This window comes from Electrophorus electricus, chromosome 7 (assembly GCF_013358815.1).
Source record: "Electrophorus electricus isolate fEleEle1 chromosome 7, fEleEle1.pri, whole genome shotgun sequence".
Classification (NCBI taxonomy): Eukaryota; Metazoa; Chordata; class Actinopteri; order Gymnotiformes; family Gymnotidae; genus Electrophorus; species Electrophorus electricus.
The window spans coordinates 645,001-662,770 of NC_049541.1; the positions used below are offsets into that span (position 1 = coordinate 645,001).

At 45.8% G+C, this 17,770-nt stretch overlaps 1 protein-coding gene and 1 long non-coding RNA gene across 3 annotated transcripts in view; both read left to right on the forward strand.

The window, feature by feature from the left end:
• The window catches only part of kirrel1b (kirre like nephrin family adhesion molecule 1b), a 58,080-nt gene extending 44,529 nt beyond the window's left edge, over nt 1-13,551 (forward strand). Inside the window, exons 7-15 of one of the 2 annotated variants that reach the window (XM_035528433.1) lie at nt 797-945; nt 2,966-3,093; nt 4,775-4,901; nt 5,044-5,144; nt 6,267-6,483; nt 9,061-9,168; nt 9,948-10,054; nt 12,340-12,453; nt 12,794-13,551. In XM_035528433.1, coding sequence (XP_035384326.1) covers nt 797-945; nt 2,966-3,093; nt 4,775-4,901; nt 5,044-5,144; nt 6,267-6,483; nt 9,061-9,168; nt 9,948-10,054; nt 12,340-12,453; nt 12,794-13,360 — 1,618 coding nt within the window. In that variant the 3' untranslated portion in view covers nt 13,361-13,551. The remainder of the gene's footprint in view (nt 1-796; nt 946-2,965; nt 3,094-4,774; nt 4,902-5,043; nt 5,145-6,266; nt 6,484-9,060; nt 9,169-9,947; nt 10,055-12,339; nt 12,454-12,793) is intronic. The other variant, XM_035528434.1, reaches the window with a different exon arrangement.
• A 2,075-nt stretch (nt 13,552-15,626) lies between these two features.
• On the forward strand, nt 15,627-17,539 carry LOC118241730. The gene is made up of 2 exons (XR_004776332.1): nt 15,627-17,009; nt 17,072-17,539. It is a non-coding gene; the product is annotated as an uncharacterized LOC118241730 (long non-coding RNA).
• Nucleotides 17,540-17,770: the final 231 nt, after the last annotated feature.

A 17,770-nucleotide genomic window follows, 5' to 3' on the forward strand; every position in this document is an offset into this window, starting at 1 on the left:
GGTGGGCTAAAGGCGGCATTATTCTGGAGGGTGCGATGGAGAGTGTGTATTAACTCTGTGAGTGTGTGTGTGTGTTGCAGGTGGGTTAAAGGCGGCGTTATTCTGGAGGGTGCGAGGGAGAGTGTGTATTAACTCTGTGAGTGTGTGTTTGTGTGTGTGTGTGTGTTGCAGGTGGGCTAAAGGCGGCGTTATTCTGGAGGGTGCGAGGGAGAGTGTGTATTAACTCTGTGAGTGTGTGTTTGTGTGTGTGTGTGTGTTGCAGGTGGGCTAAAGGCGGCGTTATTCTGGAGGGTGCGAGGGAGAGTGTGTATTAACTCTGTGAGTGTGTGTGTGTGTTTGTGTGTGTTGCAGGTGGGCTAAAGGCGGCGTTATTCTGGAGGGTGCGAGGGAGAGTGTGTATTAACTCTGTGAGTGTGTGTTTGTGTGTGTGTGTGTGTTGCAGGTGGGCTAAAAGCGGCGTTATTCTGGAGGGTGCGAGGGAGAGTGTGTATTAACTCTGTGAGTGTGTGTGTGTGTGTGTGTTGCAGGTGGGCTAAAGGCGGCGTTATTCTGGAGGGTGCGAGGGAGAGTGTGTATTAACTCTGTGAGTGTGTGTGTGTGTGTGTGCGTGTTGCAGGTGGGCTAAAGGCGGCGTTATTCTGGAGGGTGCGAGGGAGAGTGTGTATTAACTCTGTGAGTGTGTGTGTGTGTGTGTGCGTGTTGCAGGTGGGCTAAAGGCGGCGTTATTCTGGAGGGTGCGAGGGAGAGTGTGTATTAACTCTGTGAGTGTGTGTTTGTGTGTGTGTGTGTGTTGCAGGTGGGCTAAAGGCGGCGTTATTCTGGAGGGTGCGAGGGAGAGTGTGTTTGTGACGACAGCAGACCACTCCTTCTTCACTGAGCCCGTTTCCTGTCAGGTGTTCAACGCTGTGGGCAGCACCAACGTTAGCATCCTGGTCGACGTCCACTGTATGCACCCCCCCCTCTACACATCGGTTTACCCATCCGTCCATCTGTCCATCCGTTCATCCATCTCTCCTTCTGTCAGTTCAGATCATTGAAATTCTAAACATGTTAAGTGAATCCAGTAAAATTCATTTTCATTTGGTATTATTTTTCCTAACATTTGCTGGCATTGTAACAGAAGCAGCTTTGGCCTGTGCGTGTAGACTGCTGAAGAGCTGGTGTGAGTGTCTGGATAAAACACTCCTTCATGTGACATTAGGAGACCACACAATGTGTCCAAACCCAGACAAGGAACCCGCACACACCTGGGACTCACTGCAACGCGAGATTGGTGTGAGAAATGAACTGTGTGTTAGAGAGGTCTGTCAGGGTTAGATATAGACATTTATGTTATAGGGTGTGATACATATAGAAAGGTATGTGATAGTGTGTGTTAGATATGGAGAGGTCTGTTGTAGGGTGTGTTAGATATGGAGAGGTCTGTTGTAGGGTGTGTTAGATATGGAGAGGTCTGTTGTAGGGTGTGTTAGATATGGAGAGGTCTGTTATAGGGTGTGTTAGATATGGAGAGGTCTGTTATAGGGTGTGTTAGATATGGAGAAGTCTGTTGTAGGGTGTGTTAGATATGGAGAGGTCTGTTGTAGGCTGTGTTAGATATGGAGAGCTCTGTTATAGGCTGTGTTAGATATGGAGAGCTCTGTTATAGGCTGTGTTAGATATGGAGAGGTCTGTTGTAGGGTGTGTTAGATATGGAGAGGTCTGTTGTAGGGTGTGTTAGATATGGAGAGGTCTGTTGTAGGGTGTGTTAGATATGGAGAGGTCTGTTATAGGGTGTGTTAGATATGGAGAGGTCTGTTGTAGGGTGTGTTAGATATGGAGAGGTCTGTTGTAGGGTGTGTTAGATATGGAGAGGTCTGTTGTAGGGTGTGTTAGATATGGAGAGGTCTGTTGTAGGGTGAGTTAGATATGGAGAGGTCTGTTATAGGGTGTGTTAGATATGGAGAGCTCTGTTATAGGCTGTGTTAGATATGGAGAGCTCTGTTATAGGGTGTGTTAGATATGGAGAGCTCTGTTGTAGGGTGTGTTAGATATGGAGAGGTCTGTTGTAGGGTGTGTTAGATATGGAGAGGTCTGTTGTAGGGTGTGTTAGATATGGAGAGGTCTGTTGTAGGGTGTGTTAGATATGGAGAGGTCTGTTGTAGGGTGTGTTAGATATGGAGAGGTCTGTTGTAGGGTGTGTTAGATATGGAGAGGTCTGTTGTAGGGTGTGTTAGATATGGAGAGGTCTGTTGTAGGGTGTGTTAGATATGGAGAGGTCTGTTGTAGGGTGTGTTAGATATGGAGAGGTCTGTTGTAGGGTGTGTTAGATATGGAGAGGTCTGTTGTAGGGTGTGTTAGATATGGAGAGGTCTGTTGTAGGGTGTGTTAGATATGGAGAGGTCTGTTGTAGGGTGAGTTAGATATGGAGAGGTCTGTTATAGGGTGTGTTAGATATGGAGAGCTCTGTTATAGGCTGTGTTAGATATGGAGAGCTCTGTTATAGGGTGTGTTAGATATGGAGAGCTCTGTTGTAGGGTGTGTTAGATATGGAGAGGTCTGTTGTAGGGTGTGTTAGATATGGAGAGGTCTGTTGTAGGGTGTGTTAGATATGGAGAGGTCTGTTGTAGGGTGTGTTAGATATGGAGAGGTCTGTTGTAGGGTGTGTTAGATATGGAGAGGTCTGTTGTAGGGTGTGTTAGATATGGAGAGGTCTGTTGTAGGGTGTGTTAGATATGGAGAGGTCTGTTGTAGGGTGTGTTAGATATGGAGAGGTCTGTTGTAGGGTGTGTTAGATATGGAGAGGTCTGTTGTAGGGTGTGTTAGATATGGAGAGGTCTGTTGTAGGGTGTGTTCTTCCACTCTTCCACTTCTTTTCTCCTTCACTCCTTCCATCAACAACCCCCCCAACCACTCAGTGGATGTCAGTATTCAGCGTCTCTCTCCTCCAATGCCCCCCCCCCCCCCCGCCCCGCCCCTTTATCAGTCGGTCCAATCCTGGTGGTGGAGCCCCGACCAGTGACGGTAGATGTGGAGTCTGATGTCACACTGAACTGTAAATGGGCAGGAAATCCCCCTCTCACCCTCACCTGGACCAAGAAGGGCTCCAGTATGGTGAGTGTACTTACACCCTAACCCCTACATACTACACCCTACAAACTACACCCTAACCCCTACATACTACACCCTACCTGTTACACCCTAACCCCTACATACTACACCCTACCTGCTACACCCTAACCCCTACATACTACACCCTACCTACTACACCCTAACCCCTACATACTACACCCTACCTGCTACACCCTAACCCCTACATACTACACCCTACCTGCTACACCCTAACCCCTACATACTACACCCTACCTGCTACACCCTAACCCCTACATACTACACCCTACCTGCTACACCCTAACCCCTACATACTACACCCTACCTGCTACACCCTAACCCCTACATACTACACCCTACCTACTACACCCTAACCCCTACATACTACACCCTACCTACTACACCCTAACCCCTACATACTACACCCTACCTGCTACACCCTAACCCCTACATACTACACCCTACCTGCTACACCCTAACCCCTACATACTACACCCTACCTGCTACACCCTAACCCCTACATACTACACCCTACCTGCTACACCCTAACCCCTACATACTACACCCTACCTGCTACACCCTAACCCCTACATACTACACCCTACCTGCTACACCCTAACCCCTACATACTACACCCTACCTACTACACCCTAACCCCTACATACTACACCCTACCTACTACACCCTAACCCCTACATACTACACCCTACCTGCTACACCCTAACCCCTACATACTACACCCTACCTGCTACACCCTAACCCCTACATACTACACCCTAAACCCTACATACTACACCCTACCTACTATACCCTAACCCCTACATACTACACCCTACCTGCTACACCCTAAAGCCTACATACTACACCCTACCTGCTACACCCTAACCCCTACATACTACACCCTACCTACTACACCCTAACCCCTACATACTAAACCCTAGCTGCTACACCCTAACCCCTACATACTACACCCTACCTGCTACACCCTAACCCCTACATACTACACCCTACCTACTACACCCTAACCCCTACATACTACACCCTAAACCCTACATACTACACCCTACTTACTACACCCTAACTCCTACATACTACACCCTACCTACTACACCCTAACCCCTACATACTACACCCTACCTACTACACCCTAAACCGTACATACTACACCCTACCTACTACACCCTAAACACTACATACTACACCCTACCTACTACACCCTAACCCCTACATACTACACCCTACCTACTACACCCTAAACCGTACATACTACACCCTACCTACTACACCCTAAACACTACATACTACACCCTAAACCCTACATACTACACCCTAAACACTACATACCACATCCTAAACCGTACAATAAAAACTATGACACAATAAACAGATTATTTTTTCAGTTAAGGAGTTTTGTTTTCAATTCATTTAAATTTTGTGGTAAATGTGAATAGCATATAAAGAAGTGAGCTTAGACCTCAAACATTATACTGCAATTAAATTATCATGGCTTAGTGTTATGTAGTGTTACACACGGGGGTTATAGTGTAAGGAAGTGTTATGTAGTGTTACACACGGGTGAATGAAGCATTATGCCCAAGTGTAGTGTTCAGTTTCTCTTTGTTCCTCTCTTTCTCTCTCTCTTTCTCTCTCTCTTTCTCTCTCTCCCTTTCCCTCTCTCTCTCAGGTTCTCAGTAACAATAACCAGCTGTATTTGAAGTCAGTGAGTCAGGCAGATGCAGGCCAGTACGTGTGTAAAGCCATCGTGCCCAGGATTGGGGTTGGAGAGACAGAGGTCACACTCACGGTCAACGGTCAGTGCAACATGCACACACACAAATGCATGCACACACATACACACACACACACACACACACACACACACACTCACCATAAAATGTGTTTCTGTTGTATGATTGTGTAATATATGTAATACGTGTATGGTTATGTTGGCAGGACCGCCGATCATTTCAAGTGATCCAGTCCAGTACGCCGTCAGAGGGGAGAGAGGAGATGTCAGGTGTTATATCGCCAGCACCCCTCCCCCTGATAAAATAGTGAGTCCACACACACACACCAACACACACACACACGCGTACACACACACATATGCACGCGCGCACACACACACACACACACACACCCTCACTTCCACACACACACACACACACGGACATTCTCAAAGCAAATGTTGCTGTTTTACACTGAAGGAGACTGATGTGATGTTTTATTGTCAGAACAAAGAATCTTGGAAGAAAAAAAACAGACAGAATGTGTAGTGAGATAAAGGTCATAACAGACCTCCAGACAGAATGAAACGGAGAGAGAAAGAGAGAACACAACTAGTAACACACACACTCACACTCTCTCTCTCTCACACACACACACACACACACACACACACACACACACACCAGCCTCTCACCAACACTGCTTTACCAACAAATCCCAAACTACATCAGACTGTAAAGTGAAATCAACTATTTGGAACGTTGGGACTGTGAAACTAAAACTCACAGTGATGATGATGATGGTGCTGCTGGTGAAGGTGGTGTTGGTGGTCTGTCTCCATCCTTTTCTCATTCTGCCTGTGCTTTTCTTCTCTTTCTCCTTAAATAAACGAAAAAACACACAAGCCAGCATTACTATTCAGCTCTGCTCACCGCCCCACTCGCTCCTCCTCTCTCTCTCCCTCTCTCTCTCTCTCCCTCTCTCTCTCTCTCTCCCTCTCTCTCTCGCTGTCTCTCTCTCTCTCCCTCCCTCTGTCTCTGTCTCTCCCTCTTTCTCTCTCTCTCTCTCCCTCTCTCTCTCTCTCTCTCTCTCTCTCTCTCTCCCTCTCTCCTTATGGCACTGTCTGTTCTCTCCATCCTACCTTTGATTGCTCTCTAGATACTGAGACATGACATCACTGAATATCTCTTAATGCACAGACACTGACCTTATGAAATATGAAATCTCTTAAATGTGAACTGAACGAGGGAGAGGGAGGGAGGAGTGTTTTTGTCCTTCATTCTGTCCTCCCGTCTGTCTGGAGCTTTAGGGACACAGACAGGGAATGTGCATCTTTTATGGCTGTGCTTTTTTCCATAAACTTATCTGCTTCCACTCATTATAAATACAAAAAGACCCTTCTGAAGTCTTTAGTGTGTTCCCAAAGTGTGTGTGTGTGTGTGTTGTAGGTGTGGGCTTGGAAGGAGAACGTGTGGGAGAAAGAGAGAGGCACCCTCCTGGAGAGGTACACAGTAGAGCAGAGTAAACCTTTGCCACAAGGGGGCGCTGTACTCTCCACACTCACCATCAACAATGTCATGGAGTCTGACTTCCAGTCCACGTACAACTGCACTGCCTGGAATTCCTTTGGTCCAGGAACAATGATCATCACATTAGCAGAGACAGGTGAGATTACACACACACACAAACACACACACACACATGCACCTACACACACATACACCCATACACACATACACACACACACACACACATATATACACATGTACGCACACACACAAGTACACACACACACATACACAGACACATGCACCTACACACAAACACACACTCACACACACACACACACACCCCCACACACACACACACGCATGCACCTACACATAAACACACACTCACACACACACACACACACCCCCCTACACACACACACACACACATACACACACACGCACCTACACACACACATACACCCATACGCACATAGACACATACACACGTACGCACACACACCCACACACACACATGCACCTACACACACACACACACTCACACGCACACACACGCACCTGTTCGTTGTTTAACCTTTCTGTTCTCTCTGTTATTTAAGACCTCAGGTTTCTGCCGTCAATGTTGAGCCTGTAGCTGAGGCCTGTCCCTGCTCTCTAGTGCCCCCTGTGTTAATTTACACACCGCTTTAGTTTAGACTTCGCTTGAGTCAAGCTGTTATGGACAATCAAGATTCTCACGTGGCCACATTGTCAACAATGTCACGACAGGCAGTATTTGGACGTGTTTAACATATCAGACGTATTTAACGTATCTGACGTGTTTCATGTATCAGACGTGTTCTGATTTATGTTTGCATATGTATTGCGTTTTTCCATGGAAATGGTGTGCTTAGCCCAAGCAGAGCAGTGAACTCTTTGGAAGCAGCAAAGCTGTTTGTACTTTTAACAACAAAAGTAGAAATTAAAATTAAACGTATCTATTAGATCAGTTCTGGTGGTAGTAGTCCTGCTGTCTGCAGGCATCTGGGCCTGACCCCCATGACCCCTGAAGATTCACTGCATGAAGGAGAGTGTTGGAGGCGTGGGCACAGCAGACAGCACTGAAGAACTTGTCCAGGGTCACTCGTCCACAGCTCGCAGAGACGAGACACGCAAAACACAACTACAGCATGAGAACGTCGGTACACACATGCAAAACAGCACGAGAACATCAGTACACACGCAAAACAGCACTACAGCACAAGAACGTCGGTACACACACGCAAAACATCACTACTGCACGAGAACGTCTGTACACACACACTAAACAACTACTGCACGAGAACGTCTGTACACACACACTAAACATCTGCTGCACGAGAACGTCTGTACACACATGCAAAACAGCACTACACCACATGAACATCGGTACACAAGCAAAACAAAACAACAGCACGTGAATATCAGTACACACATGCAAAGACTACATATCTACACTGCCTGGCCAAAAAAAAGATCTCACACTCTAAACCACTCTAGTTCCCACCATCTCTAAACTCTAATTTCGTTGGACTGCCTTTAGCTTTGATTACGGCATGCATTCGCTGTGGCATCGTTTCCACAAGCTTCTGCAGTTCACAACATTTATTTCTGTCCAGAGTTGCATTAATTTTTCCATTGAAGATGGTAGATTTGGACCACTCCAGCACATCCCAAAGATTCTCAGTGGGGTTCAGGTCTGGGCTCTGTGGTGGCCAATCCATGTGTGAAAATAATGTCTCATGCTCCCTGATCCACTCTTTCACAATCTGAGCCGACGAATCCTGGCATTGTCATCTTGGAATATGCCCGTGCCATCAGGGAAGAAAAAATCGATTGATGGAATAACCTGGTCATTCAGTATATTCAGGTAGTCAGCTGACCTCATTCTTTGGGCACATAACGTTGCTGAACCTAGACCTGCCCAACTGCAGTAACCCCAGATCTTAGCACTACCCCCACAGGCTTGTACAGTAGGCACTAGGCATGATGGGTGCATCACTTCAGCCGCCTCTCTGGAACAGGGTAAATCTGGACTCATCAGACCACATGACCTTCTTCCATTGCTCCAGAGTCCAATCTTTATGCTCCCTATCAAATTGAAGCTGTTTTTGCCAGTTAGCCTCACTGACAAGTGGTTATTTTAAGGCTACACAGCTGTTTAGTCCCAATCCCTTGAGTTCCCTTCACATTGTGTGTGTGGAAATGCTCTTACTTTCACTATTAAACATCCCTGAGTTCTACTGTTGTTTTTCTACGATTTGATTTCATCACAGGTTTAAGTGATCACCGATCACGATCATTCAAGATTTTTTCTGACCACATTTTTCTGACTAACTGAAACTCTAGTACTTATTGTTTATTGTACTTATTGTTGTCTAATATTGATCTTATATGTATTTTTCACATATAAGTATATGACAAAGCACTTTTGTAAGTCACTCTGCATAAGGGCATCTGCTAAATGTGGTAAATGTAAATGTAAACATTTGTATGATGTCTGGGGTTTTCACCTTCAGTACACCTCCCAACCCCCCCACAACCATAACTACAGTAGGCCATGTGTATGAAACAATGTACAAAAATACGGGACTAATCACGCCCGAATACGGGACTAATCACGTCCCGAATACGGGACTAATCACGTCCCATGCTGTACTGGACGCATGTGTTCTGTGCTGTGTAGCCCCTGACCTTCATGGTTGTGTTCCAGACATGGTGCCTGTGGGAATAATCGCGGGTGGAACAGTCGGATCCTCCATCCTGTTAATTCTCTTCCTGATCTCACTGGCATACTACCTGCACCGCCAGCGAAAGGAAGGTGTGTGTGTGTATCACTGTGTCTGTCCCACACTCAAGCCTTTAGAGAAAGTCGGACACGTTTATATTAGCCTGAGTGGTCCAGAGGTCCAAACACTGTTATTAGTTTACAGTGATCCACACTGAGCCCATCTGAATGTCTCCACTTCCTTTGTGGAGTGATACTGCCACCTTGTGGAAATAATCAGGGAAAATTAAAACAGTCGAGCGTAGTTACTGCTGTAGGCAAGGCTGGGGTGAGAACTTCAACCTCCTGGTCTGCTCTGTCTTACACACTCAGTCCGGTAATGAAGAACAGTGCCGTAGTTCAGATTTAGCCAATCAGTGGTGGGAGAACAGTGCAAATACCACCTAGTACCTGCAGTCACTGCAGAATTACCACGCACACTTCTGTGAGTTTAGAGAACATTTTTACGTCCTACTGTTAGAATGTGCAGAGAATTTAGAATTGGAAAATGAATACATTAAGAGTGGAATGCGCTGGTCAGGTGATGATAAACTTACTTATTATTTGGTTTTAATGCTGTTGTCATTACTGTTATTATCTGTCTGTGGAGTCACTTTCTGTTGATCTCTGCATACATGGCTGGTTCTCAACCCAGCATGGTGGTAGTGGCAGTGTAGTGGTGGTGTAGTGGTGTACTGGTGATGTACTGGTAGTACTATGTCCATTGAAAAAAGTCCCTGAAGGTCTTAATTCAGAAGCGCAGTAATAATAATATGATATATCAGCTATATAATAATCAGAGTTTCACTGGGACATTTTTCTTTTGTTTCCAGGTCGTCGTGGGGTCGCACTAAAACCTGACATCAAGGTTGAGACGGTCAACAAGGAGACGCCCAGCATGGAGGAAGACACTGCCAGCGTTTCCACGGCAACACGCATGGTAAAGGCAATGAGCACTCTGTGGCAGAAACTGGAGTTGACTCTTCTTCCAAACTCCCGAATAAATGCTTAATTGGACGAAATCCTGGTTTCCTCAGAAGGGAAGCTGAGGTTTTACAGATCACGAGTGCTCTGAGATGCCCTGTGATCAGTTCCCGTTATTCACTCCTTAAACCTCAGCACGGCCCAGTCCTGTAAGAATGGTCAACAGTCAGTAAAGAGACTGGCCTCCCTTGTGTGTGTGGATCAGGACAGCACACAGAAGCTGTCAGATCCTTATCGCCCCGGACAGTGGTTGGAGTGTTTGGAGACCTGCTCCTGTAGTGGGTGTAGCACAAGCCTGGAAAAACCTCTGGGTGGTTGGAGGAAGAGAGAGCAAGACAGCCCAGAACAGAGCAGATGCAACCATCCCTGCAGAGGTGGGGTCAGGGGTCCAACCCTGTAGTGGTGGGGTCAGGGGTCAAGCCCTGCCCCTGGAGATTACTCACCCTAAAGAGTTTCACTTATCCAGTGCAACTTGTCCAGTACACAGCCTTCTTTAGGAGATGCAGAGTACAGTCTGAGTTTCAGAGCTGGACATATTAGATGTGGGTCAGAACTGAACTGGGCACTGGAGCAGATCTGCAGGGACAGTGCTGGAGAGAACAGACTGAACCAAATCAACTAACACGGGTTTACCATGTAACATACTGGCATGCAGTATGTATGATTATTCTACACTAAAAGTCCCGAACCTTTTATATGATTATTCTACACTAAAAGTCCTCAACATTTTGTATGATTATTGTACACTAAATGTCTACTTTTTCTGCTTCCTGTCCACTGCATGTATATTGTGACGAATTACCACACACAATTTCATCTCTTCCTGTATTTAGAAAAGAACAGAAAAGCACTGACTCCAGACAATCTTACTGCGATCATTCAGCAGTGATCTAAGACACAGACATTATGATTCTTCATTATGATTCTTCAATGTGATTCTTCATTATGATTCATTATGATTCTTCATTATGATTCTTCATTGTGATTCTCATTGTGATTCATTCTGGTTCTTTATTCATCAGAAGAATGTTTCATGTTAATAAGAATTATAATTCTTTCCAACTACAGGGAAACCTAATTTATTATGTATGATACTTGACCATATGCTACAAACAGAATAGAGGAATGTTTATTCATTTAAGGAAAGAATGCAGTCTAGAACTATTAATAATAAACTAAATACAACTACAAGACAAATTAAATTTAATACAAGTTTATATTGTTAAGATCTTAAAAGGTTTACTGTACAGTGGTTTAGAGATGGTAGGAACTACAGTGGTTTAGAGATGGTGGGAACTACACTGGATTAGAGATGGTGAGAACTGCACTGGTTTATAGATGGTGGGAACTACACTGGTTTAGAGATGGTGAGACCTACACTGGTTTAAAGATGGTGGGAACTGCAGTGTTTTAGAGATGGTGGGAACTGCAGTGTTTTAGAGATGGTGGGAACTACAGTGGTTTAGAGATGGTGGGAACTACAGTGGTATATAGATGGTGGGAACTACAGTGGTTTAGAGATGGTAGGAACTACAGTGTTTTAGAGATGGTGGGAACTACACTGGTTTAGAGATGGTGGGAACTACAGTGGTATATAGATGGTGGGAACTACACTGGTTTAGAGATGGTGAGAATTACACTGGTTTAGAGATGGTGGGAACTACACTGGATTAGAGATGGTGAGAACTACACTGGTTTATAGATGGTGGGAACTACACTGGTTTAGAGATGGTGGGAAAACTACACTGGTTTAGAGATGGTGGGGACTACACTGGTTTAGAGATGGTAGCAACTGCAGTGGTTTAGAAATGGTGGGAACTACACTGGTTTAGAGATGGTGGGAACTACACTGGTTTAGAGATGGTGGGAAAACTACACTGGTTTAGAGATGGTGTGGACTACACTGGTTTAGAGATGGTGAGAACTACACTGGTTTATAGATGGTGGGAACTACACTGGTTTAGAGATGGTGGGAAAACTACACTGGTTTAGAGATGGTGTGGACTACACTGGTTTAGAGATGGTAGCAACTACAGTGGTTTAGAAATGGTGGGAACTACACTGGTTTAGAGATGGTGGGAACTACACTGGTTTAGAGATGGTGGGAACTACAGTTTCAGATCAGACGTGGGAGGGAGTTCCCGCCTTCTTTCCCTTCTGATGATCACGCTGATGGTGTTTTCCTCTCTTCTCTCCTCCTCTCCCTCTCCTCTGTGTGTTCGGTGGGTTTCCATGGTTTAGTTTCTTCCCTCTGTCTCCCTCTCTCCCTCCACTCAGCCTTTCAAAGAAGAGGGTGAGGTGAAGCAGGACACGCGGCCTGAAACGCAGGAGACCAGGGAGGAGTATGAGCTCAAGGTTAGACTTACACCCACCCACACCCACACAAATATCACCCTCACATTCCCATACACTCCAGATATCACCCTCACGTTCCCATACACTCCAGATATCACCCTCACATTCCCATATACTACAGATATCACCCTCACATTCCCATACACTCCAGATATCACCCTCACGTTCCCATACACTCCAGATATCACCCTCACATTCCCATATACTACAGATATCACCCTCACGTTCCCATACACTCCAGATATCACCCTCACGTTCCCATACACTCCAGATATCACCCTCACATTCCCATACACTCCAGATATCACCCTCACATTCCCACACATTTGTGTTTTTACAGGACCCCACTAATGGTTATTACAACGTCCGTGCGACGACGCACGATGAAGCTCGTCCTGTCTCCCGCGCAATACTCTACCAGGAGTTCCGGCCACCAAACCCCGCCTCCGTGTCTGCCTCGGCAACAGGCCCAGTAACCAACATTAACCCCGCCCCCATCGGCCGCTACGAGCCCCGCCCTTCATCGCGGATTGCTCACAGCACCTATGCACACTTCAACACCATCGCCAGGACGAAACAGAGCCAAGCCCCGCCCAAACCAGTACCTCAGACCACAGACTATTCCAGGGAATGTGGCCTGCTGGAATCAACCAATCAGCTTGCTTACGACACCTATGGATATCCAAGCACAGCCCAGTATGCACAGTACAGGCTAGGATTTGCTCCACCACTGGAGGAAGGTCCAGCCTATGAGATGTATCCTACAGGACAGGGGGTGGGACCCAGTCAAGGGGCAGGGCAAGATGCTGGATTAGGGAAGTATGGGAGCTCCACGCGTTTCTCCTATTCATCCCCGCCCACAGAATTCTCTCAAAGACACACACAGAGAATGCAGACGCACGTATGAGAGTGTAATGGACACACACACACACACACACACACACTCTCTCACTGAGCACTCGAAAAAAGAAAGAAAAAACATACTGTACCCATATTTAAATGTGACACATCACGCCACAACAGTAGCCAAAATGATTAATCCAAACACACTCGCACACTCGCACACACACACACACACATGCGCAAACACACACACACACACACACACACACATACACTCACTCGCATACACACACACACACTCGTGCGCGCACACACACACACTCGCACACACACACTCACTCACACACACACACACACACGCGCACACACACTCACACACACACACACATGCGCAAACACACACACAAACGCACACACACTCACTCGCTCACACTCACACACACACACACACACACACTCACTCACAAACACACACACATGCGCAAACACACACACACTCGTGTGCACACACACACACACACTCATGCTGTATTTTGTACTGTTCCATCGTGTGATGTGTTTTGCCATTATTACATTATTAGTGCCAAACTGAGATGAAATGAAGAGCTGATAAAAAAGAGAAATGGAGATAGAGAAGAGTGATAGAGGAGAGAAGAGTGATAGAGGAGAGAATGATTACAGATGGACCATGCTGATTAAATGCTGTCTCTCCACCTCTATCCTCTACTCCTCTACCTCTCCACCTCCACCTCTCTCCTCTACTTCTCCACCTCTCTCCTCTACTCCTCCACCTCTCCACCTCCACCTCTGTCTTCTCCTCCTCCACCTCCCAACCTCTCTCCTCCTCTACCGCTCTCCTCTACTTCTCCACCTCTCTCTACTCCTCCACCTCTCCTCTTCCACCTCTCTCCTTACTCCTCCACCTCTCCACCTCCACCTCTCTCCTCTACTCCTCCACCTCTCTCCTTACTTTTCCACCTCTCCACCTCTCTCCTCTACTCCTCCACCTCTCCACCTCCACCTCTCTCCTCCACCTCTCCACCTCTCTCCTCTACTCCTCCACCTTTCTCCTTACTCCTCCACCTCTCCACCTCCACCTCTCTCCTCTCCTCCTCCACCTCTCCACCTCTCTCCTCCTCCACCTCTCTCCTCTATTTCCTCCACCTCTCCTCTACTCATTCCACCTATCCACCTCCACCTCTCTCTACTCCTCCACCTCCACCTCTCTCCTCTACTCCTCCACCTCTCTCTTTACTCTTCCACCTCTCCACCTCCACCTCTGTCCTCTCCTCCTCCACCTCCCAACCTCTCTCCTCCTCTACCTCTCTCCTCTACTTCTCCACCTCTCTCTACTCCTCCACCTCTCCTCTTCCACCTCTCTCCTTACTCCTCCACCTCTCCACCTCCACCTCTCTCCTCTACTCCTCCACCTCTCTCCTTACTTTTCCACCTCTCCACCTCTCTCCTCTACTCCTCCACCTCTCCACCTCCACCTCTCTCCTCCACCTCTCTCCTCTACTCCTCCACCTCTCTTCCTCCACCTTTCTCCTTACTCCTCCACCTCTCCACCTCCACCTCTCTCCTCTCATCCTCTACCTCTCCACCTCTCTCCTCCTCCACCTCTCTCCTCTACTCCTCCACCTCTCCACCTCTCCTCTACTCTTCCACCTCTCCACCTCCACCTCTCTCTACTCCTCCACCTCTCCTCCTCCACCTCTCTCCTTACTCCTCCACCTCTCCACCTCCACCTCTCTCCTCTACTCCTCCACCTCTCTCCTTACTCTTCCACCTCTCCACCTCTCTCCTCTACTCCTCCACCTCTCTCTTCCTCCACCTTTCTCCTTACTCCTTCACCTCTCCACCTCTCCTCTACTCCTTCACCTCTCCACCTCCACCTCTTTCCTCTACTCCTCCACCTCTCCCCTTTACTCCTCCATCTCTTTTTGCCCATCGCCATATGTAAATAACAAAGCAAAGAAAGTGTCAAGGGCAACAGTATTAGCCAACCCCCCCCATCTTCCACCCCCACCCCCCGTTTAATGCCCCACCGCTCGTTTAATGAGCCACATTGCCGGAAGAAAAGCAATAGAACTTTTGTCCACTGAGGCGTTGCTAGGGTTACGCAGTGTATCCTGGAAACCAGCCAATGGGCATCTGTGGATGGTACCAGAGGTCACAGGAAAGAATGACAATAAATACTGGCTGCATTACTGGGAAAAAGGGTGTGTGTGTGTGGACACGCGTGCATGCGTGTGTGTTTGTGCATGTGTGAGTGCACATGAGTATGTATATATATGTGTGTGTGTGTGTGTGTGTGTGTGTGTGTGCGTGCATGTGTGGATGTTTGTGTGTGTGGGTGTGTGTGTGCGCGTGTGGATGTTACCACATAGGTCTTTCTCTGATGCAGTTGTGAAATGTTGTAACAATCCTGGACTTTTGTAGCCTTGTCAGAAGGGTCCGCCACTAAACCCAGAAAACAGTTTACAGGAGTAAATTCAAATTCACTCCTGCCTGGGTCATGACCTTGGTCTGGTTGTGGGTCATTGAACTAGCAGCTGTTGTACCTTTTTCATGAACTCTTAACAACAAACATCTTGCTGTTCCTTGGTGTATCCAAGCCCTAGAAAACAAGTCTGATATATTTATTCCACTCGCAGACAAAGTCCAGCTCACAGCACCTGCAAGAGCAGCATTGGGGCAGTAACCCGTCATGTATGTTTAAGAAGAGCTGGTCAGTGCCTCCCTCCCCACAGGTCAGTTAGCTTAGGAATCAGGCAGACTAGAACAAGGGAACAGATAACTCAAAATTGAATTAGAACTAATAACTCAAAGTTGAATTAGAATGAACTACTCAAAGTTGAATTATAATAACTGAAAGTTGAATTAGAACTAATAACTGAAAGTTGAATTCTAATGAACAACTCAAAGTTGATTTAGAAAGAACATCTCATAGTTGACACTGGTGATGTGACTGAGGAAAAGTTCCCAGCACCTGTTCCCATCCCATACACCAAACGGAAGGACTTCCAGTCTACGTGAAGTGCTTGAGGCGTGGGTTGGCTGCACGCTCTCATGACGTGGATGTTCTAGAGGTCCATTTTTAAATCTTTTCTATATGTACAGTCTTCTTGTCCTCCTGCTGTATCTCACCTCTAAGGTAGACTAGTGGTCATTTCCACATTTGTATCTGAACTTAGAATATTGCATTTGAAATATTTTATATTTTTTATATATATAAAAAAAGAAATCGCCAATAGTTCAGACACTGAGTGCGGAAAGACATTCATTTCCAGGTCATTGTAGATGTGAGTTGTTTGTATCTTTGTACAGTTCATTTGAATCAGATGTATTCCACTGAGTTAAAAAAAAAAAAAAGAAAAGTGTGAAAACAATAATATAATCCTTTTAAATGTTCAAATGAAAACTGAATTTGCATAAGTTTCCATTTCAGAATGGTGGACTTTTCTTTCAGCAGATGTCTGTGCACATGAACACCTGGACTAATACAGATATAACTGGGTCCACACACATCAGTCATTAATTAATTACGTCCTAAAAAACAGACTCTCAGGACATTTCAACATTAACAATCTTTCGGCTTCAGAAATTAAAGCTTTGAGTTAATCCGCTTTAAAGGTTTGGAATTATTTATAAGATGAGATTGTAATATAAGAATGAAGATGTCCAGTACACGTCATACTCCAGTACACAAGGTCCAGTACACGTCATACTCCAGTATACAAGGACCAGTACACGTCATACTCCAGTATACAAGGTCCAGTACACGTCATACTCCAGTATACAAGGACCAGTACACGTCATACTCTGCATTAGCCTCAAAATTAGTGATCCTTCAGTCTGTTTTTTAAAGCTACAATCATGAAAATTGATCTCGAATCCACCTTTTTAAATAAAAAACCCCACTAATTTATAAAACAAGGGAATGTCATTATTTTACCAAGGTTTAGTTTATGGAAACCCACATTACTGAATCTTCACAACTCAGTCTTTGTAAAAGAAGGAGCAATTAATGAATGTGTGTGTGTGTGTGTGTGTGTGTGTGTGTGGGTATGTGTATTGTAGTGTGACTGTCACCCAACTATTGTATCTGTTTTTCTCCTGTTATGAAATACTTTTGAGTATTATTGTGTTTATAATGGGTCTTTTACTTGTCATTGTGTATTTTATAGTTTTATTCACCTCCTTTTAAACATGTACATAAAATAAAATTATATTATTCATATTTGTTTTATCCCTAATCTTACTTCACACAAAGCGTTTTATCACGTGTGATTATTTTCCACATTGTTACTGAATAAATGCGCCTCTTTCATATTAAAAACACTAGTGTCTTTCCTTCAGCCTCAGAAATGAGTGCAAGCTGTAAGCTGTGCAGGTGCAGGGCTCTGTGGTGTAGCAGCCAAAGCTACAATACCAGTGACTTTAGTCCTGTAGTGTGGCACAGTCCAAACTC